At 39.3% G+C, this 23,761-nt stretch overlaps 2 protein-coding genes across 5 annotated transcripts in view; both read right to left on the bottom strand.

Moving 5' to 3' along the window:
- Positions 1-13: 13 nt before the first annotated feature.
- Positions 14-9,276, bottom strand: Psmg1 (proteasome assembly chaperone 1). Of its 2 annotated transcripts, XM_047564357.1 has the most exons (8): positions 9,102-9,225; positions 8,711-8,863; positions 7,993-8,099; positions 6,743-6,894; positions 6,013-6,075; positions 2,961-3,159; positions 1,749-1,885; positions 14-253 (listed from the first exon to the last, which is right to left on the bottom strand). In XM_047564357.1, the coding sequence occupies exons 4-8, from the start codon at positions 6,872-6,874 to the stop codon at positions 179-181; spliced, it is 606 nt and encodes a 201-aa protein (XP_047420313.1). In that variant the 5' UTR covers positions 6,875-6,894; positions 7,993-8,099; positions 8,711-8,863; positions 9,102-9,225; the 3' UTR covers positions 14-178. The 2 variants fall into 2 exon arrangements, with proteins under 2 accessions (XP_047420313.1, XP_047420312.1); XM_047564356.1 differs by lacking the exon at positions 8,711-8,863 and having other exon boundaries at positions 9,102-9,276.
- A 514-nt stretch (positions 9,277-9,790) lies between these two features.
- Positions 9,791-23,761, bottom strand: part of Brwd1 (bromodomain and WD repeat domain containing 1) — a 119,816-nt gene continuing 105,845 nt past the window's right edge. For all 3 annotated transcript variants that reach the window (XM_047563871.1, XM_047563872.1, XM_047563870.1), the window contains 2 exons: positions 22,543-23,457; positions 9,791-12,880 (listed from right to left, as the gene is read on the bottom strand). In XM_047563871.1, coding sequence (XP_047419827.1) covers positions 12,489-12,880; positions 22,543-23,457 — 1,307 coding nt within the window. In that variant the 3' untranslated portion in view covers positions 9,791-12,488. The remainder of the gene's footprint in view (positions 12,881-22,542; positions 23,458-23,761) is intronic.

Here is a 23,761-nt window from a genome sequence, read left to right on the forward strand (position 1 = left end):
TTAAACCACAATAAACTTTTTAAAGTTTATTCCATTTTATCACCCTCAGAACACAGCACCTCCAGAGTAGCCCTCAAAGCAGTGCGCACTGCTCCCCTGGAAGGACTGGATGCTTCTGGAGCCTGGGGTGGCTACAGTTAGACACAGTGTAGAAGACATTACAGAACAATCTTTGGGATCACGTATAAATGTTACTCTGAATCTCATTTGTTGTCATCAATTTCTTCAGTATCTCTGTGCCCTGCGGGATATTCTGGAAGAAGAGAAAAAGCTGTCAAGGCTTCAGTGAGAGGCAACTTGCACACCCCGCCTGAGGCTCTTGAGAAGTCATAAGCAGGACCCTGAGCAGTGGCACTGCTTTCCAGCACCTCTTTCCAAGGGAACAGCTCGAGCGGAGGAAAGCTCAGTGGGTCCTTCCCCAGCCCAAACCTCAGGGTGCACCTGCCCCTTCACCCTACTCTCCCTGCCCACCGCAACCTTCATGGCACCCAGCCTTCCTCCTCCCATGCCCCACTGAGGCTCTTCCATCTTGCAAAGCCAGCCATGGGGCCGCTTCCTGCCTGCCCTTTGGCCCACCTCAGTGAGAGGCTGTCCCACCTAGTGGGACACTGGCACTGGCACCGCGCCTGCTGGGGTGGGCTCTGGAGTGGGGCTGCTAACTCCTGTTAACTACTGCTGGACAAATCCCACTCTGCGTGGACAGAAACCTTGCACTAACTCAAATGACCTCACTGGGTCATTAAGAAAACAGAACTTGGGCTGGGGCTGGGGCTCAGCTAGCAGGTGTGAGGTACTGGGTTCAAACCTCAATACCACATAAAATAAAGGTACTGTGTCCATCTACAACTAAAAAAAATTGAAAAAAAACAGCACTCTTCACAGCAACCATCTCACCCTTCCACAGATCAGTATCTTCAAAGCAAGAAATGAAAATGTTTAGATGCACGTGACACACACCAAATCAGAGCTTTACAGTTTTACTCTTCACCAATCAACAAAGGGTTACTGAAGGCTTTCTTCTACACGCCAGGTGTGTGGTAAACCAGGGACACTAAAATGAAGAAACATGCTCCCCTACCACTGGAGCTGAGGAAGAAACAATCTTAGGAGACCTGTGAAATGAGCTAACTCCAAGACAAGTGCCATGGGTTTTAACCCTGACAGCTACAGATAAGACAGGGTCATGAACAATGCTGTTACACCCCCTTTCCTCTGACGTACTCTCAACCAGGCACTGTGCACTCGTTACAAATCTCTTTAAGAGAAAGTCGGGGAGTCCCTAAGTGGCCTGAAATGCTAGGCAAATGTTGCTGTGTATGTGTTCTGGTATGTATTTTTCTAGTAAACGAACCCACAGACCTAAGGGTGGGACAAAGGTTCATTAATAATTCTTACGGGGTCCCCAGGCCAGGGCACCCTGTGTTCTGAGCTTGCATCTTCACATATCCAGTGCCCTCAAAATTAGGTGAACACATGTTGTTAAGTTGATACATACTATACTCAAAAGTTACATCCTTCCAAGTGAGTTACACACAGACACGTGGGATGTAAGGGCAACGCACTTGTCTACACATAAGTTACAGAAGTTAATCCAGAAAAGAGGGTGACAAGTTCATTCCATGGACAAACCAGGAAACTGGGCATGGAGAAGACAGGCTCTCCAAGTACTGCCTAGAGTTCACACTGACCCTGTACACTCAGGTTCATTCTAACAACTCAGCTGTTAAATTAAGTGAGTAAAACCTTACCTTAGCCAAGCCTTTCAAGCTTCTGGAAGAAAGTATAGGCTTAAAAGCTTCCACGGTAATGAGGTCTAATTTCATCACATCAGTATAACACAAATACAGAATGGCAGGGATTTTCCATACTTGACAGTAACTTAGAACTATGACCAAAGGAAAAACCATTTATGTTTTCTGTTATATGATTTCTAAATTAACCACCTTTAAATAATAAAGGTTGCTTTAAAAAGTAAGCTCTGGGGCTGGGGATATAGCTCAATTGGTAGAGTGCCTGCCTCGCAAGCACAAGGCCCTGGGTTCAATTCCCAGCACCGCAAAAAAAAAAAAAAAAAAAAAAAAAAAAAGTAAGCTCTGTTGCCTCTTTGAATCAAGACATTTACTGCTATACTAAATCAATTATAATGTGTATTTTCTTTCAAAAATCAACTTATTTTCCTAATAATCTTTTTTTTTTTTGGTGCTGGGGATTGAACCCAGAGCCTCGTGCATGCGAGACAAGCACTGTATCAACTGAGCCACATCCCCAGCCCCATTTTCCTAATAATCTTTTGCTTTTGTAAATATTATCTTTATTTTACAATTTCTAAACATTCTGCTCAATTTTAAGTAGTGTGAAAGTTAAAATTTTAGTCACTATAATAAACAAAGCAAGTTACATGTAACAAATAAATATATGATGCACACTACCAAAACTTTAGTCACTTCTTATTCTAATAAACTTAACATGGAGAAAAAAAAACTTTTTCCTTTAATACAATATATTTAACAAATAACAATCGTATACAATAAAAGATAAACTGCTGAAAAGTAAATGGCAATCTGACAACAAAATATAATTATAGTAATAAAAGATATTAAAGCAAAACACATTAAAGTAACTATCAAACTTCAATATCACTGTTTTGATAATTAAAATATACTTTACCAACTTTTCATACAATTTACAACTAACATTGACTTGCATTCTGAGTTGTCAGAGACCAAAAAGAAACTAATTCTGAAGCAGAACACTTAAGCCATCTGATCTGCTCTCATAAGATAACTGTGTCTAGAAAATTTTAAAACTCAAACCAAATATACTATACTTGTAAGTATAGATACTGAAGATTAATAGCAATATAATAGTTTTGACCATCAAAAAATTACCTCAAAAAGTTCTCTAATGTGAAAATAATAATTAGCAGTAAGATAAAATGTAAATATGAATTTTGATACCACCTGCCGCAGGAAGGCCATGCACGATGTTCGGCTGTTCTAGCAGTGAGCAACAGACAGTGTCCTTGCAATTCTGAGTTTTTAGGGCTTTCAGGAAAGGAGAAGGAAGGCTGCCAGTAGATTCTGAGGTTTTATAGTCAGTGACATGCCGACATGTGAGAATAGTTATCTGCATGTTCCTCCTTGGACAAGAGCCAAAAACCTGACACAAAATTGATTTAAAATTAAACAAGGGTAAGCATGTTAGGGAACAGAAACGCTGCTCTAGCTGTTCACCCAACAGCATGGAGGGCAGCTCCACACCTTGCAGGGGCACACTGCACCTGGAGAGCAGCGTGCAGGCTTAACTGTCCCCCTGGGTTTGACCTGCACTCTGCACTCTGCTGGGCACTCTTTCTCAAGGTGCATTCCTGTCCCTTAACTCAAGACAGTATGACCTCAGGGCAGTAAGAGACTGATGGGTAGTGAACACAACCACGGATTGACAGTGCCCAAGTAGCTGCCACAGGAGCGCTGACCTGAGAAAGCGAGTCCCAAGAGCACACCCCACCATCGGCTCATCCTCACCCACCAATAATGACACCTGGAAAATGGCTCTCACTGAACTCGCTCTTGGGTTCCTACAATTGTGGGCAAGTTTCAAGTGCTCTAGAGCTCAGTGTCCTCTTCCATAACTCGAAGAGTGGATCTGGCAGCTCTCCAAGAACCCTTCTACCTCCTAATAAAATCCATGCTGACACAAACAAAGCAAGCAACTATTTTTTAAAGAAAAAAGAATAGTTTTTATGTTACCACACTTATTTTAAAATATTCTGTGAAGAAAACAGCTATTTCCAATAATAAAAACAGAAATGAAGATTTTATATTTAGTGCCATAATTCATACAACTAATTTTATTATATCATAACTTTGTAAATAAATACAAAAAAAGTCAACACAATTCAAGTTTGTTTTCAGGTACATCTCACTTAAGAAAAAATAAAACATTACTCACAGGCTCAATTTATTTTCCTTCTTAGAACACTTAAAAGTCTGAATCTACAATAACTAAGAACTGTTAGATTGCATTTAATTATCAGGATGATTTGAAAAAAATAGTCGAGTGACCCAAAGAATACCCCTAAAGGACAAAATGATTAAAAAATTTTATTTTAGAATTGCATGATTTTGGGCTGGGAATACAGCTCAGTGAGTAGAGAGTTTGCCTTGCAAGCACATAGGCCCTGGATTCAATCCCCAGCACCACAAACAAACAAACAAAAAAAAAACAAAAAACAAAAGAAATGCATGATTTTATTTTTTTTTCAAGTCTAGAATATGTTCATCTGTTCCACAGTGCAAAATCAATTATTTTTGAAATAATAATCACCCTAAATAATAAAAAAATACAAATAAAGAATAATTTCCTAACATTCTTTGCTCTGACCCTCTTCCCCAGAAGATACACATAAGCAAAGATCTTTTTAAACAACTTTTCTTTTAATAAAATGCATTTACTAACTTTAAGCAAATTCTTCTAAGTATGCCAACTGGTTTAAAGTAAGTAGAAAAGGAAATTCTTACTTCTAATAAATTTAATTTTAATATCAAGTTAAAATACACCTGAGATTTAAGCTGAGATATTGCTAAGAAGTACACAAGGCCTGAAGGGCCTACTTCATTTACAAATACAGGGGAAACAGAAATGACAAATGCCTTTACGCCATGTACAAACAGAGAAACAACATGTATCCCATTTGTTTACAATAAAAAAAAAAAAAAGAAAGAAATGACAAATGACCAGGGTGAAGACTATACCATGGATTTCCATGTGTATACTGAAATACCACGCTGCACCCCATAAATAAGTACAATTTTGTATCTATTAAAAATAAAAATAAGGGGCTGGGATCATGGCTCAGTAGTAGAGCACTTGCCTCTCACGTGTGAGGCACAGGGTTTGATCCTCAGCACCACATAAAATGACTAAAATAAAATAAAGGTATTGTGTCCATCTACAACTAAAAATTTTTTTAATAATAAAGATAAAAATAGGCTGGGCATGGTGGTGCACACCTGTAATCCCAGCTACTCAGGAGTCTAAGGCTAGAGGATGGCAAGTTCAAGGCCAGCCTTGGAAACCTAGGGAGACCCTGGCTAACTAGGGCTGGAGATGTAGCTCAGTGTTAGAGAGCCCCTGGGTTCAATGCTCAATATCACACACACACATGAAAATAAGGATTCGTCAAGAGTTAAAAGTCAGTCTCAGCAACTCAGCAAGACCCTGTCTCTAAATAAAATATAAAAATGGGCTGGGGAGGTGATTTAGTGGTAAAGCACCCCTGGGTTCAATCCCTGGTACATTAAAAAAAAAAAAAAAAAAAAAAAAATTGAAACATAAAGATAGAAAAACAGATATATATGAAAAATATATGTACATTTAGCATCCCTAATCCAAAAACCTAAACTCTGATATGCTTAAAAATCCAAAAACTTTTGAGTACCTACATAAAAACACAAGTGGAAAATTCTACACCAAGAATTTGTTTCATACCCAAAGTCATCAAAAACTTTGTACAGTTATCTTCAGGCTATGCGAATAAGATGTATTTGAAACAACAAATCTGTGTTTATACCTGGTTCCCATCTCCAAGATATGTCATTATGTATATGCAAACATATCAAAATCTGAAAAAAATACTAGATCTGAAACACTCTGTCCCAGACATTTGAGATAAGGGATACTCAACCTATAATATAAAACTGACAAAAATTATGGTTTCCTTTAAAATTTCTAGATGAGTTCAATTCTTCACTCAAAAACTTATTTCATTGTGCACATACCATGTGCACAAATTTCCAACAAAATGAAGAAAATCTATGTACACCCTACTGCAAAGAAAAAGAGATGTCATATTTTGGAGCCTGCAGTGAATGTTTATTTATTTGAGAAAATAAAAACAAAATCCTTTCCTGTATAATATCTGACTGCATAAGTCTAAATGAAAAGATACTGAACTTAAAAAATAGCAACTTCTATAGTCTACAGATTCACAGGGTCTCATTTCTCTCTTACCTTTTCCAGCCACTGATACTGCTGATCTTCAGCAACATAGCAACTGCACTGACAGACAAACACCTGAAAAATAAAATTCCAAGTTTTTTGTCAAGGTAAATAAATTTTATACACACCCAGACTGCCACCATATAGGTATCATGTGAATATCAATGTCTACAATCTGGATCTGGAATGTCTGCAAAAGGCCCGGTATTTCTTCGTTTCTAAAACTTGTCAAAGTCTATATCACCTGGCACTATTGGGAGGTGGTAGAAACTTGAAGTGGGGGGCCTAACAGGAGGTCTTTGGGTCACTGGGGGTTGTGGCCTTGAAGGCGACATTGGGATTTGGTCTTCCTTCTCTTTTGCTTCCTGGTCATGAGGTAAGCAGTTTTGCTAGCCATGTGCTCATACCATGACATACTGTCCCCCAGAAGTCTTAAAGGAATGTGTCTGCCTGATCATGAAGGACCTCCAAAACTGTGAGCTGATTATCTCACACACTTGTTACAGTGACAGAAAGCTAACACAAACACTTAGACAAACTTGTTTTCCTGACTCTATTACGGACGCATTTACTTCTTTTAAAATTTAGTAAGAGTTAAGTTATTATTGGCAACTGGTATCAAAATAAGAACACACTGAAAGGGCAGTTCAGAGACGTGCCTGTGAGATTCTGGGGTACTAACAGAAAAGACTGTGATGCTTACAAGACTAACTTTTAAACATACAAGTCAAGTCCCACATACCAAGGGATTTGATTTTAGGTGATAAAACACACAAAAAGCCTCTGAAGGGGACAGGTGTGCAGTGTCCACTGTTCTACACCATTCATTCCAGAGTTTAGCACAACCAACTTCTTCCCAGACGCCTGAATTCATAACAAACGATGACAAAAATGCTGTAAGAGAACAATTCAAACAAGTTAGTGCTTAGAACTCTGCATGTTATATTTTCTATTCAATAAAGAATTAAAATTAAATTAAAGGGCTGGGGATATAGCTCAGTTAGTAGAGTGCCTGCCTCCTAAGCACAAGGCCCTCGGTTCAATCCCTAGCACTGCCAAAAAAAAAAAAAAGAGTTAAAATTACTCTAGAATTTCAAAGCTGAAAAAGTCATCAAGACCATCTAAGGCCACCACTTTGCAAGAGCACAACCTGGGCTTCACATGAAAGGCCACACTGACTAAGACAAGACTACAGCCAGGATGGAGAAGACAGGCTCACTGACAGACAGACTTGTTATTGTACTCTTACAGTGAAACACTCCCCTAAAAATATGAGACCAGAAATTCATACAAATGAGTCATAGTAATATATACTTAATCTGTTCTATAAGGTCTAGGAGTGCTTTATATGGCGAGGGAGCATTTTTTTAAAATAAATATATATTTTTAGGTGGACACAATTCCTATATTTTTCATTTTTATGTGGTGTTTCACATGTGCTAGGTGAGCGCTCTACTACTGAAGCCCGAGGCAAGGGATCTTAATGGGATTCCCAATGCTCCCAATACCTGTTATTCCCCTAAAATTATAAGGTCTTTGTGTGCTGTACACAGACATTGTTCAGGATGAACTCTACACTTTTCTACCTTTAACGCACCAAGTGAATCAATACAAAGACATCAGAACTAAATTGCTCAAAAATGCTAGTGATGATTCTTACTCTTAGAGTTCTCATTGTTTTCAAAAGTCTATTAACTCAAAAACATTTGCATAAACCTGACTACAACACATCAGAAATAGTTCCTTGAGTTTTAAGTTCCTGAAGACAAAAATATTTCTTTTAAATCCTATTTTTTACTTTGATTTTTAAAAAAAGAAGGTACACATGAGTAGGTGATGTATTTAATCCCCTCTCAGAAACAAAGTTACTCTACCAAGACTTTTCTTTTTTTTAAGTAACCAAAATCTGAAGTCTTTTAGGATGGAAAGAAGTAAGTAACTTCATATTTTATTCTTTCAAAAAAATCTCTAGTCGTCTGCATTTTCACTTACCTACTGCATTATTTCCTATAGCAATTATAAACTTGGAACAAGGATATTTTTCTAGCAGAGAAACTTCCAGAGATGTTTTTGTCTGTCTTCGAAGAAGCCGCACCTCCCTAACACAAGAAACAAGATAAGACCAAAACAACTTAAACACAGTATTCTACTTTGGAAAAACAACATTATAAGGTATGATTGAAGAGCCCTTCCTAATAGGTAAAACTGACACTTGCATTTTTTGAAGACCATAATTAGAATCCTAAATAAAGCACAGATTCAGGCACTGATAATCGACAGATAAAACTACTGCAAGCAAGTTTCATGTCCATCCGACCCCTGGTCAACCTTGGCATCCTTAAAGTGAGAAAACTGGGCAGTATGCAATAAGAAATAGAAAGCACCACTTCAAAGCACTCTCGTCAAAGAATGTGAATTTGACCCAAGTTTCAAAATGAAGTTCATTTGCAGGAAATGTAGGTGATGAGCACATGTGTTAAATGCCTCCAGGAGGAGCGACCAGGCAAACCCCGAGCTCTCAGCAGGAGTGACCGGGAAGGTGGACTGCTCCAAACGAAATGCACCTCCAAATGTGAGATGCGGACCTCGTCGGATCCCGATTTACCCAAGCCACCGGAAAACCTCATGTCTGATCAAACTAGGTAAATCTGACCTTGGACGATTAAACGACATGGGAAAATTACTATTAACAGCGTACGTAATAAAATACCTAAGTCGTCTGAGACGCACTCTGCCGAGGTGGAAGGCCGTACTGGGCCGTGCCTAGGGGCGGGAGGAGGGGAAACCACCGTGGCACCGTCTTCACAACTGCCGATTTACGTGGTGGGTGGGCGTCCGGGGTCACTTAACTTTTCTCCCATTTCTGTGTTAGGAAGTAACTGTCGAGAAAGCGCCCACCTGCTACCGACGCAGGCCAGCGGGGTGTGGGGCAGGGAGAGCGGCGCGGGCGCAGCGCGACCCCGCAGGGCGCGCGCAGACCCACCCCGGGCCGGGCAGCGGGGCCGGGCGGCCGGGCGGGCAGAGCCGACCGCGCCCCGCCGGCCCCTCGCGGTGCGGGCCAGCGCGCTCCCACCCCCGCGCCGCCCGCGCCGGCGCCTCACCTCTTCCGCGCCAGCTGCCGCCGGACTTCCCTGTCCTCGGGAGTCTCCCTCCTGCCCGCCTCCTCCTCCTCCTCCTCATCCTCCGTCCCGGCTCGGCACGGCGCCTTCACCACCTCTCCAAAGAAAGTGGCTGCCATGGCCTCCCCGAGACCGACCGCCGCACAACCGCGGCGCCGCGGGACGGCGCACGCGCACGTGCGCGCGACCACGCCCCCCACACGGCCCTACGCTTGGCCACGCCCCTTGCGCAGCGCTCCTCCGCCCGGCCCCGACTTCGTACCGCCCCTGAGCGTAGCCTCGCCCCCTGTGCCGCCCGCGCGCGCCGACACGCCCCTCCCGCGCCAGTGGCACTATTCGATGCTCCCCAGGCGCTTGAAGCTCCGCGCGTTTACCTTCTGCTGCCGAGCCACGCGGGGAGACCGAGACACTGGAGGACTGCGGGCTAGAGGGGCAGAAAGTGAGCCGGACGGCGGGGCCCACGGACGGCTTCCTGCCAGTCAGGTAACGGTCCCGTCCCCTGCAAAGAGCTTCACCGAGAGCGCTGCCCGCAGGCCTTTCCTTCCTCCAGACCCTTCCCCTTCCCCTCCAGTAGGCGCGACGGGGCGGAACGCTGAGCGCTGCTCCACACCTGGGCGCCCCTGTGGGCCGTGGTGAGGACGGAGGCCCGGGACGGCGGGCAGAAGAAATACAGTGCTTCGCGGTTGTAGAAATGAGACCTTTACTCTGGCTTAGGAATTCACATTTCAAAAGCTGATGATTGTCAAGCCGACCTAAAAACCGTTTTTTTATGAGAATGCAAAAATAGTTCTTAAAACTTGGCCACTTGTAAACTTTTTCATTTTAAATAGTCTTTCACTGTTAAGTATTGAAATGGTTCTTTATTAGCTTGTGCTGGAAGACAAAGCTCACAGAGCACTGTTCCACGCGAGAGAAAAAGGGGACAACTCGTGGCTGCATCTATTACTACAATGAAACGCGCAACACCGATCCTGGGTGTAGTCGTGCTGAAATGGATGTCACTGCCTGCATCTCGGAACCTTTTCAGTGAGTGGTCACAATACATTGGGGTCAGAGGGAGTCTTTTGAGATTAACCCAAAATATCCCCAAGTTGCCAGAAACATCTTAAGATGTAGGAAAATAAAAATATCATTTACATAAAATCACCGCAACAATTTTACACATCTGGGGGGAAAGAACCTGAACATTTAAGAGTAAACAGACCAAGTTGCTAGCAATAAGCGCTTAGGAAACTGGGTATCGGTATCGTCTATGAGAGAGAATATACAAGATTACCAATATAACATTTTAAAACATGAAGACTCCTAGGTTAGTTGGATAGTAAAATGAGTGAATTGCAGAATGAAAAGGCTGTTTGGGCATCACTGTCTTAGTCCTTTTGTTAAGTAATTGTCATTTTACAAGTAGAATATTCAATTTGATTTTTCAATTACATTATGAAATCTTTTCTGACAGTCTGACTAAAGTTATTGTAGAGTAATGATAATACATTTGGCTATGATTTAAATTCTGCATACATCTCAAAACAGTTTTACAAGAATGTTAAGTTTCAAACAAATGCTTATTTCATGCAGTTACAATAAACTTAGACCAAGCACTTTTAAAAAGGCAAATGTGTGTTTGAATTAAATACTAAACCAGTAAAGGAATTCCATTATGAAAGGATGACCATACAATCTCAGATACTGACAAAAACCAAAGATTACAAACTCAAAACTTAATTACATTGAATTGTTGAAAATTTTGCATAATAGTCTTCACTGAGACTTAAATATTTTATTTAGTGGCACTTTTTGAGGATATCCCAAATAAGAAATTTGAAATTAAGTGTAAATTTAGGACTAGGAAATAAGTTTTAGCATTTAATTAAAGATCAAAAGTTAAATCCCATGCACCTAAAAATAGCAGTTTATTAGGAATTCTTCCCTTTCTCAACTATTCTAAATAACAAGATATTGGAGATCATATTTAAAATTAAAGTATACTACAAAAAGAACAAAGGACACACATTGTAGGTTAGACTACTCTGGCTTACACTAAAAAAACCAAAAGCCTTTTCAAAAACAGACATGCAACCACAAGTTTCTCAAGTAAGCTAAACACTTGGTCCATCTGTACAACAACAACAACAAAAAAAAAAAAAGAAGCATTAGTCTTAAGAAGAAATAGAAACGCTTAGGTTTCTATACTTTACTTTTTCATTTATACATGCAGATCATATACTGATATTCACAGATATTTTTAAATGGGAAAACAAATTGCTTATGACAATTTTTCCAGTAACATCTTACTAAGTTAAAAAGATCTGACCATACATTCATTTAATCTGATGATCTTAATTTCAACAAATACCTACTAGTAAATGAAGCCCCATTACAAATAAATTATTTGTAGTACCATGATCAGATTTTCTTATCCTAGCAAAGGCCACAACAAATAATCCAGACGTGCTGCCGTAAGTTTCTGATGAGATTGTAATAAATTTTCCCATTGTTCAACTTCAAAGGTGCTGAAGATAAAGGTGATACTTCACTCTGTAATCTAAAACTATGACTGCTTTGATCATAAGCTCTACTTTTTATTTTCTGATTAAAACTAAGCCTGCCTCTTAATTTTTGCTGCTACATAAAACAAGGAAAAGTGAGAGTCACATTCAGAACTTTCATAGAAAAATATATATTCCCTGAATTAGTCATACCAAGTGGTCATATCATTCAGTATGAATTCCAATGTTTTAAACAAAATAAGACATCAGTGGACTTTCTCTCCCTGCCTATTTCCAACACTACTTCTGAACTCAGCAACACCAGCAGCATTGAATTCCCTGGTCCTTTTGTTTTCAACCTTTGGATGTGAATTTTAGGAATTAGATCTGGTTTAAGTTTTTGCTTCACTCAAATGTCAAATAAGCTCACCAGCACTTTACTTTGAAAATGAGCCCATTTTTTTTCCAGCTTCAGTAATGACACCATAATCATGGTGGCTTAAATTTTTATACTCAAAAGACCTTAAAATTAGCATCAGGTTGAGATGTTGAAAGTTTTTTTCAATCCTTCCTACATATCATGTACTTAGCATCTTAAGGACCTTGCTCTCTGTAAAGGAACTGCAATCTTAAAGGTCCACTATCTTTTCTTTCCACCTCTCCAACATCTACTTCCTCCTCAGAACCCCCCTGTATTGTGTTGGTTTAAGAGCTGGCTGGGAGGACACCTCCATCCCACTCTGACCCACTGAAGTATGGCTTTTAGAAAATTCCTCAGAAGATGCCAGGAAGGGATTAGGGTTGGGGCTTACAGCAGAATGTAACTGCAAGCTTCCGTGAGGTCCCTGCTTGTTTTCAGATACCACTTCTACATTCTCAGTCACTATTGTGCTTTTTCTTTCCAGGATCTGAACCGCCTAAAAAAAATCACTTTGCTATTAATATCTTCTAGCTCCTTTTCACTTTCAGAATTTATGGTTGTATCATCCTCTTTATAAACATTCAGTAATTTTTTCTTAGCCGCAGCAGAAGCATTTCGATGGGGCAGTTTTCTGCTACTCTTCCTAATCCAGACATTTTCTGGTCCTGAAATCGTTTCTTTTAGATTACTCATTATCTTTATTTTATTTGCAGCAACAGTAGCACATCTGCGGGGAACTTTCTCAGGTACCATTTTTGGTTTCAGAGTTTCACTAGGCATTTGCACTGCATCCTTCTGATTATGCATACATGCTGGCATTTTTGTTTTGGGTTCTCTGTCTCTAGGAACAGATTCTGAAAAATGAGTGAAAGTTCATGTAAATGCAAGAATCTTGTAACACAAGATTTTACTACTACATTCCTCAACAACACTCATTCCTAAACAACGAATTTAAGACTTATATTGCTTCAACAGTTAAAAAGGTAATGCCATTTTGACATGTGTAACCATATATTTTCCTTATCTACCATCTGAGTATAACTGTCAACACAATAGCAGACTTTCAAGAGGTTAAAAATACCTTTTAGCATCATAAAGCCACTCACATAAAAACCCTCTTTAAAATCCAGATTTTTAAAATAGAACCATGTGATTTTTTATTTCTTGGGGTTTTTTTTTTTTTTTTTTTGCCATCATTTCTAATCCTCCATTAAACTTCTTTAAAATACTTAATGGAAGTTCTGAAATTATTTTACTAGAACCTAAACAAGAAAAGCCATCAGGATTATATGACAGTGATGCATTTAGCGCTGTCTTCAAGAGCCTTAAGGTTTTATTTGCAGATCAGGATTTTCTTTACTCAAAAAATTAAAATTGGTAAATGGTGGATGAAAAACATCTATACACTGATCTTATGTAACTGAAGTGTGGCTTAAACCCTAGATTCATTTTTCAAATATTGAAACATTTTTACATAGATAGAATTAAATCTTATTCAAATATTGTCTCATCTAGATATGTTCCATAAGATTATGATAAAGATCCTAAAAATAATTACATATATGTAATTGCTTTAAGGAACGTCCAATGCAGGGTGCTGGTGTAAGGGGCAAAAGGCAGGCTTCCTTTTTGAGGAAGTGTTATTTTAAATGAACTTAAACTTGTGAAGGAATTGGCCAAACCCAAAATCTAAGCTCCCTGTAAAGGGAGCCCCTCACTCAGACCCCAGGAGTGTTCTGAGGGTGACTGCAGATCGTATCTGCTACTCCACACGTAGCAAAGTGAGGTGGGCTCAAACCTTATTTCTGCCAGTGTCTCAAAGTTGGATTTTTCAGACTGAAGTCTAATATTTTCCTAGGGCGGTAGTGTTTTTTGGGCATGTCTTTTGTGAATCTGATATTCATTAGCCTCTGAATTTTAGGCCTTATTTTTTGGCAAGCTAGTCAAGTTTCCAGGCTTTGAGCAGTCAAGTAAGGACAGGCTTTAAATCACTAAAATAACACAATTATCCTACATTCACACAACTTCTGGAAGGCTCTACAATATTCTGTACTACCAAATCCTAGAAAATATGCAGTTTGGTCAGGTACTTTCAAGTAACACTATTATTCTGTAGCAGTGAACTACCACCTACCACCTTCCTTAGTTTTTCCCATCAGCAAGCTGATGAAAACACCAGTGAATACAGGGGAGACCTGCTTCTCTGAATGGTCACCTTCACACTGCCAGCATTACAAGGAATAGTCCTCTGCCCTTGTAGCGAAAGCCCTTCCGTTTCCCTTAAGTCTGTGAAACGGATCTTCCCACTGTGCTTTCTCTGAGACCCCTAAGAGTTCTCCCAAACTGGGCTTGGAGATCCTGCCCTCACAGCCACCTTGAGACACTAGTCCCTTCTGCTAATGAAATTAGCAATTCTCATGGTTTTTAAGTGCAATTTTATTTGTAAAGACAGCACACTCTGTTCAGTGTAACCGTTAACAGGAAGACAACAACGTCCATATCGTCATTCCCTGAAGCAAGCGTGCCCATCTCACCTCCTCTAGGTCACTCTGCCGGAAAATAAAGCAGTGTTTTCAACCTTCAAGCAACTTTAAATGTCTACATTATGAACTGTTATTCCAGTAAATCAATCCTATGTCCAAAATGAATCCTTAACACAAATGAGTTAAATGCTAGACTATAAACAGATAACAAAAGTTTTAGATATATAGGAAAATTAAGGTGAAATGTATACTTTGACAGGATAAAGAAATACTAGTATCACTCGACTACCTGCATCCATTTGCATGTTGACAACTGGTTTATTGGTTCATTCCCAACAATATATTCAAATAGTGTAAAATTCTGTTATAACTAAAAAAATTTTTTGGTATCGGGGATTGAACCACTGACCCACATCCCCAGACCCCACCCCTTTTAAAAAAATTTTACCTGAGACAGTCTCCCTGAGTTGCTGAGGCTGGCTTTCAGCCTCCAGAGCCACTGAGATTACAGATGTGCACCACACTGGGCATTACTTTCTTTTTTGACGTGTAAGTATACCAACAATTTAGGAAACTGATAAATGCTTATTTTAATGTTTACTTCATATCAGAAGGGAAAAATTTAAAGATTGTGCAGGGAAAAACTAAAATCAGTTCTGAAAAAAACACTTCTTAAAGAAAATTTGAAGGGCTGGGGTTGTGGCTTAGTGGTGGAGCTGCTGGCCTGGCATGTGTGAGGCCCGGGGTTCTATCCTCGGCACCACATATAAATACGTAAAATAAAAACTACTAAAGAAAAATGTTTAAAAAACAAAAAGAAAATTTGAACTTGAAATAAAGAATATGCCCTATGAGTTATACTGTATAAACCAACTCCGGTTTGATGAAGCTATGTATCTAAAGTCTGAGATGACAAAAATGGGAATTTCATGAAATAATAAAAACATGAGGAAGACAGAAGAGTAACCATAGGGGAATTTTTCCCCAAAATATACTTGTGTTGATTTTATAACTGAGAATAAAGTGGTTTACTCTCCTTGAAGAAACTATTTTTAGAAATATATACAGAATAATGTAGGTTAAAGGGAAGTCAGGTCTGTGTTAGGGTACAAGCTTAAAGACTTCTGAGGATGCTGCCTGAACACCCCATTTGTAGCAGTGTCCTCTGGCACAAGGCAGTACAACCCCCAGTCCTGCTGCCCTGTTTTTGTGCCAGTCATGTGTCAGGGCTGTCTGAGTGTTTGAGGCCTTGCTGCTCTTGCTGCAGGGCCAAATCACAGTAGTACTGTGAATCCATGTCTGCAGGATCATCCACGCTTTACCCGGATGCCCCCTCTAAGTGATGACACTCAGCCCTACGTGTGTTCTAAGATGGCCCTCTGATGAACGAAAAATTGGATATAGACATGACAGGCTTATTCAAAACATTAACCTCTAGTTCCCACATTTTAAGTATTTATGTTCCAATTAATCAAATTTTCATAAGCCCAAAGTGAATGTTCAAAGATTAATAAAGAAACGTTAAAAATGTTTTATCTGTTTTGGTTGGGTTACTGGGGACTGAACCCAAGGATGATCAACCACTGAGCCACATCCCCAGGCTATTATTTTACTATTTTGAAACAGGGTCTCACAAAGTTGCCCAAGATGGACTTGAACTTGGGATCTTTCTGCCCCAGCCTCTCAAGTAGCTGGGATTACAGGTGTACACCACAATGCCCTGCCTGATTCAGCATTTTCTAATAGGAGCACTTAAAACAAGTGTGAGGGTGAAAAAAAGGGGTAACCAAAAAAAAAAAAAAAAGTCTGACTCAAAAATTACCTATTTCCGAATATACTTTTCTACAGTACTGACATTACTGGCTGGCGAATGGTGAACCTTCACCAGATGATGGTAAACCTTCTAGTTACAATCATGGCTTCCCTCAAGCCAGCCTTGAGTCAGAACTGGCTAGAAGTGTGTCCTCTTCTTTGCCCTCTACTTGTAAGCAATGAAAGACCCAAATCTCAAAAAACCAATAACACTTCCAATGACTTTCATCCTTTCCATAATCCAAGTTTCCAAAAGGATCCCATAAATTCAAGTCTATGAAAGCAAGTGTTTTCAAATAATTTGTTAATGAGGGGTCTGCTTTAACACTGCAGTATTAACTTCTACAGTGCGGCAGTGTCAGATCAAGACTCAAATAATTCAGTTAACGTGAATTGTTCATTACTAGTTTAGTCACTGTTAGGGTACAATTTACTCAACGAGGGGTAGGTACCACACAACCTTCATCTCTACCTCCCCCCCCCACCACCAGATAATTATAGCTCATCACAACGCAGTTTTCTCTTCATTCCTCAGAAAACAGCTGGTTAACATTAGTCATGATTCCTGTAAGATTTATGGTGGCTATTGTAATTGTATCAAAATCTTTAAAACTTTACGAAGTATGAGTTCAGGTGCCTTCTATCAGCTTACCTTTTTGGAATATCTCAGTATTTCAAACTAAACATAGGAGAAACTATCAAAAGTAAATACTGAGCTGGTCATGGTGACACATGCCTGTAATCCCAGTGGCTCAGGAGACTAGGCAGGAGAATCCCAAGTTCAAAGCCAGCCTCAGAAAAAGTGATGCACTAAGCAAAAAGTGACCCAGTCTCTAAATAAATACAAGATAGGGCTGGGGATGTGGCTCAGTGGTCTAGTACCCCCAAATTCAATCCCTGATACCCCCTCCCCCGCCAAAAAAAAAGTAAGTACTATGTTTTCAGTTGACCTGATTTCCTAAAGAGCAGCAGGGTCGCAAAAAATCCCACACCACATTTCTTTCAACATGGCTCCCCTCAAGTTCCCTGGGCTCAAACCTACAATTTGCAGGTGTTTAATCTGCATTAACAAGAAAGCAGCCAAAGGCTGGGAAACAACTCAGGACAAAAGGCACACATGAGCTTCAAGGGACACTGACTACACTACCACAGAACCGTCTGGCTTGGAAAAGATTCAAAATCCAAACTGCTTGTAGGGATGACAGCTACATTTGTTTTACTTTACCATTTTGGTCACTGACTAAAAACTGCTTCAATTACTTTAGAAAGAATTGCTTTAGATGGATTACTTTAGAATGATACCACCTTATGACGGAGTGGAAAAGTGAACGATTTGCTTTTTGACAGGATTTTATAACAATGTGGTTATGATTCTGCAGGTGAACCCAGGCACAGTGGCACACACGTGTAATCCCAGAGCCTTGAGAGGCACAGACAGGAGGAAGCTACGTTCCAGGTCAGCCGGAGCAAGTTAGCAAGACCCCGTCTCAAAAACATAAGTAAAAGTTTGAGGGGGTGTGCACTGGAGATGCAGCTCTGGTAAACCCCCCTGGGTCAATCCTCAGTACAGGGGGCTGGGGAAAAGGATTCTGCAGGTAAACTGAATGAGCTGATGCAGTCCAAGACTGATCCATACTTAGAAAATTAACATCGGCATATTAAAAATCAAAGATTCCTTCAGCTTTTAACCACTGATCAGAAAGGGTAATTTCTAAACCAAAGGAAAGACTGCTATAATTCATGATATTAACTCTTCCTTTGGCAGTATGGATTTCCATTTAGACGTTTTAATGATAAAACTTACCTTAAAATTAAAAATTAAAGTATGACCAGGAAGTATTGAAGCACTGGTAAATAAGTTCAATGAACTATGAATCAGTCTTGCCATACTTGAGAAAGTAGTAGTCTGTGGTTACTTACATGCTTAAAGACAAAGGCTGCAGATTTGTAGGATCCAAATATTTTGACTCCCCGCACCCCACCATCAAATCCAGAAAAACAATTCTTGAGAAGACACCAATTATGAATCTTGATATTTTGCTACCAGGTTGACAACATATTAGAAAATAGCTTGCAGATTATGAAAGACTGGTAAAAACTCTCCATTTTGAGAATACCCATGTATCCTTAAGCATTTGGAAAAGCTTTAAATTTCTTAAAATGTAAGAAAAACCAATACAGCCCTCAGAATTACATTCTTTATCCAGTCCTTTCCATTAATACATAGTTTGAGCTACTAGTAGGACTAATATTTACTAATCTAGTTGGATTCTACCTTTGTTCCCGATTGTACCATTTTCTCCCTAGCTTTGACAGTTTATTTGGTTTGGTCCTTATTCTCCAGTACGAGGATGAGAGACAGACTTAAAGGGTTTCTGCTTTATTATTTCCTGGTATCCAGAGCAGAAGTTTAGCAGTGTAATTTAAATAATAATTAACAAGTGAAAATGTCCTTCCACAATGCTACTGTGCTCAATCATACTAGAATAACTAATTTCTATACAAAACAATGATTTGACAAGTATACCAGCTATTAATGGGAAGTACGGAGCTTGTTATTTGTTATAAAAGGGCAAAGCAAAAAGACCATTTTCTAGCCATTTTAAAAAGTTACTTGAAAAAAATAGTGGAATAGAAAGGAAAAATAAAGTTCTGTGTCCCTTTAACAATGCTTTTGCATTCTCCTGATAAACCTAATTTTTTTCAGTTGACACAAATTCAACTTGTACTGACAGAAGAGATTAAAATTCTTCCAATTTTGTCCAGTGTCAGTAGAATTAAGTTGTGTTCTTATTCTAAAGAGACAATAAAAGGTTGGAAGAGAGCAGGAAGGTTGTGTGGACCCAGTGTCGTCCTGTGTGGAGTGTCACCAGCAAGTCCGGAGGGCTTCATCACGCCTCTGAACGTCGGGACAGTGCTGCCCTAGGACAGTGTTTTCAATGGTTTGTTTTATAACCCCTTTTCCCATTTGTGCTTGTAGGTTTTCAAGCTTTTTCCTAAAACTAAGTCTTTCCCTCCATTTTCTTATTAAAAACCATTTCCTTTTTAGGTACAACTCTCTATTATTTGGAAAATATACTTGTTATAACTTTTCAGCTTCTGAAAATAACTAATATCATTCTTTCCAAGGATTACTACATTAAACAAAAGATTTAATCAGATTTTTCACTTAAAAAAAAAAAATAGAACGACCACCCTAGGAATTATCTGAAAACGGGATAAATTTTCCTTTTATTCATAAGTTACTACACATTGTCAACACACCCTTTTAATGTAAGAATATGGGGGAAAACACCTTTAAACCTCACCTTTAAATGTTTGCAACTTTTTTTTCTTATTATGCTTGGTATAGTTAATCTTTCAACGGAAGTAAAAACCAAATCTCAATACTTAAAAATCCTTTTTTTAAAAAAAAATCCATAAATGAATCAAATCATATGACTTTGGACATACACAACCAGGTTTTTTAAGTTATTTTTCACATATACCATCAAGATACTTCAAGTGCAATAATGGAAAGCTACAGCACTTCTTCCTGGACCAGTTCACATTCTCTCTGTGCCTTTGTCTCTTCCTCAAGAGAAATACAGACCGATCCTAAACATTAAAGTACATCTGTGCATTAAGTCCCTGCGCATTCTGCATAAAGTAGAAAAAAGTCAAACATATTCTAGTGCTCAATGTAAACATTTTAACTATTATTTATTAATTTTCCTTAAAGGTACTTAGGAGTGTGTATGTTATGTATTTAAAGTTAACCTTAGGAATAGCACCATAACCCAAAACCCCGTAAGAACACTTTTCTCCATAAGCCCTTGGATTTACTTCAGAAGTTGAGAAGCCACCATTGTCAACCTCCCTTTTAAAGTCACCAGGTTCATTCTTGCCTTTTCTGTTAAAACAATATACTATTAAACCAAAATACTAAATCTATACCCATGGGTCTAACCATTTGGGACAAAAAGAAAAATTACATTAGTTGACCAGCCACTCGCTCAGTGATGACCAGTTAATTCGAAGAACGAAAACAGTTCTATTAATGAAGCTGAAACTGTCAATGTGTTGTTTTACCAAAAGAATTTATGTGTTTATGAATATTTAATATTTATTTATGGATCTTTTGGTACCTTTTTGCAGATGATGGTAAACATGGAGTTATAACCCTGAGAACAGATATAAAACAGGAGAGGCTTTGGAAGAGTTTAAATAAATAAATGGATCTAAGGACTATCCCAGTTCTTGAAGTTGGGGATATAAAAGGCATCCCAATAATTCTTTCATGTCAACAAAGACAACTATCCTGTCTCCTGTACACTTAACAGGAGCTCTAAGAAGAAAAGCATTATCCTTTGTGGTGACAGAGTTCTCTAAACCAAATGAAAGGCAGGTATCCACCTGTCTCAGATGTCATGTCCAAAATCATCCTTCCCCTTGCATCAGAGTAGAAAGGAAAAGTACCTCCTAACATGTCAAATGGAATAGACCAACTAAGATGTAGGAACATTTAAGAACATCCTCTAACACTGATACCAGAGTCAGATACTTTTCCTGTCTGCCACCTCAAGGAAACATAGGAGAAGGAGGTTAATTTTGTCTAAAACCAAACACAATTAGTGCCAATAAGTAACTTAAAAGGTACAATACTGTAAGAGACCTTTTAACTGCTAAAAATGTAAACCATTTCAGGCACGAGTGCTCTAGGAATGGCCGCCTACACTGTTTGGAGCAGTATAACCTATCAAGTAAAAAGTATTTGGCTCAAAAATAAGTATACTGTGGTATTTGGGATGTGATAAAAGTTTCAACTTTAAATGGATTCAAAGATCATTTCCTCGCAAAACATGACAGTTTCTTATATTCAGACTAGAGGTCACTAATAGAGACTTAGTTGCTCCAGAGAAGAACCCACAGGGTGGCACCTGGCAGCAGCCAGCGACAACAGAGCTGGAGAATGGCACTTCTGTTCTCACACAGACACCATCCGCAACTGCACTCGGCAAAACTCAGCGCTGAAGTTTTAATGTGATGGGGAGATCTCCATAGAACTTAAATACTCTTTCAGCTCTGTACACTGCTAAAGAACATACTTTCCCTAATTCTAAGGCACACAAACTCCTCTATTTCAGAGTAAGATTATGGAAGAGCAAGATTTTGGTTAAATCCCTTACAATGGAAACCAACAGATCTGGGACAGAAGACAAATTATATAAATTTTGTTAGTGCACAATTAAAAAAAAAAAAATACATCAACTATGCTCTGGCCTTAGAGGTTTAAAATATGCACTCAAAACATTAAAAAATAATTTACCAGCACTTTATAAGTTCAAGTTTATAAAAGTGATTATGCTTTCCTTAAAAAGAAAAAAAAAAAAAAAAAAAAGAATAGCATTTAAAAAGAAAACTGGAAACCATTTCAATGAAAAGGACCAAATCTGGTATAATGCATTCTACTCAAGTAGCCAGAGAAAGCGGGGAGGGGGAAAGTGGTAGGTACCTTGCCTACTAATCATGGTTATACTTTCCATGATTATAACGTCAGTATGCACATAATAATTATGAAGAATTTGTAAACATAGGTCATGTGAAATTGTTCTATAGGATGGGATAGAAACTACCACCTCTGGACAAATTTCAGAATCTAACTGCATGACACTTGCTACCATGAAAGTAATGCTCATCGGGTTTGGTGACCAGGATGTCTAGTGTTCAACGTCTTTCAGACTCTTGCTATATGTAGTCAAATACTGTCAAAGTAGATCTGCCCCCAGAATGAAGCATATCTTGGCACCTGTGCTGAATGCTGCTACAAAGACCAGCAAGTGCAAACGAAAATAACAGTCATGATTGAGTCACATTCATAACTTTTCATAGAAAAATATAAATATATTCCCTGAATTGTAAGAAAAAAATAATTTCAACAGCCAGCTTTCACCATCGATTCCAGTCCATTTCCTCCTTAAATGAACTGGTTCTCCCTCAAGGTCATAAGGTGCGATCATTGAACTCTAACACATTTTCTAAGCTTTTATCATCATCCCCATCATGGTATCTCACGGTCCTTCTACCCTGATTCCTCGTTTTTATTTTTGAACGTCGAAGAACTCTTTTAGATTTTGCATAGTCCAAATCCTCCCAGTCATTATCATCCACATTTAACCTAGGGCGTTTGCTTTGTCTTTGCCGTCTCACAGTTTTAGATACATTAGTTGTAAAAGCTTTACCTTTTCTAACTACTTTTGCTTTTCCTTTCGTTTTCCTCTTTTTGGTTTTTGTATTACCAGTACAGTCAACATCTGATTCAGTTACAGATCCCAAATCTGAGGATTTGGGACTGGTGTCAGGTCCACATTTTGTACTCCCAGTTGCTTCAGCGGTTTTCACATTTTCCGATTCAGGATGCAGTCTCTTTCTTTTTATTTCTGTCTCTGCTGTTGCATGTGAATCATGAATCACTTTTGTCTTACTGAAAGGTGCCTTTCCATATGTTCTGAGTCTTCTGCCATTCCACCTGCGTAGCCCATAATTCAATTCCTCTTCAAAGTTATTTTCTGTGGTCATTTTTTGTGCAAAAGTTGACTCAGAAGAAAAGTTTCTACTAATCTCACTCCCTGGAACGTGGTTTTTTGAATCCCCTTCCGAAGACCCTACAGAGGAATTCTTTGTCTTAGAAGGTACGCTTGTGTTGTGATTGTTGATATGTCTGCTGTGCTCTGAATTCCAAATACCTTCAGAGTCCGAGTCCCCATTTAAAGACCGACTACAACTTCCTGCACTCCCTTCTGTGTCAGGCTCAGGTGGCTCACCGCCACAAGCATACTGCTCATTTGGCACTTCACAGGGTACCTCTTCCTCACAGTCACTCGGTACCTTCCTAGCTGTGGTACAAGCTGGACGGGGAGGCTGTTTCCTTCCCCGTTTGCTTCTGGTGCACACACTTCCTGAACAGACGTCTTCTGCATCACTCCTGAGCCTGAGCGTACTGGCAGTCGTAGACATACTGCTCCGTGTAATCCTTAGGGAACCTGTTCTGGCTTTGGAGGACTTCTTAATCACCTTTGAGTTGTTCTCCGAGTCACTGGAGCAGACCCTTTTTCTGGAAACTTTTCTGCTTTGCCCATTGTCTTGTGGTGCAGAATCTAAAAATTAAAGAGTATTTGTTTCATCTTTAGTAAGAGTAAACAATTCTAAAGGAATTAAGTGTTCAGTGTTTGAAACAAATCCAGAATTCTTAATAACTTGGATGTGGGGATGTCAGTGAAAGGGATGGCCCCATACATCTTAATACTTTAAAGTGACTTTTTCAGGCTCAGCCCATTCACAAGCACAGCATAGCCCATGCCCTTGAACTTGCAGTATTAACGTGAATACAGGCTCTTTTTTTTTTTTTTCCTTTGCAGTACTGGGTGTTGAACCCAGGGTCTTGTGCTTGCAAGGCAAGCA

The sequence above is a fragment of the Sciurus carolinensis genome, chromosome 9 (genome assembly GCF_902686445.1).
Source record: "Sciurus carolinensis chromosome 9, mSciCar1.2, whole genome shotgun sequence".
NCBI classification, from domain to species: Eukaryota; Metazoa; Chordata; class Mammalia; order Rodentia; family Sciuridae; genus Sciurus; species Sciurus carolinensis.

Excerpts from the sequence above, each read along its gene's own strand:
- Psmg1 (XM_047564356.1), bottom strand. The coding sequence starts at position 9,238 with ATGGCAGCCACTTTCTTTGGAGAGGTGGTGAAGGCGCCGTGCCGAGCC. Across the intron at positions 1,886-2,960 it reads GCATGGCCTTCCTGCGGCAG|TTCTAAGTTACTGTCAAGTA; the intron begins GTGGTATCAAAA and ends CTTTGGTCATAG. Across the intron at positions 254-1,748 it reads GCTTGAAAGGCTTGGCTAAG|AATATCCCGCAGGGCACAGA; the intron begins GTAAGGTTTTAC and ends CTCTTCTTCCAG.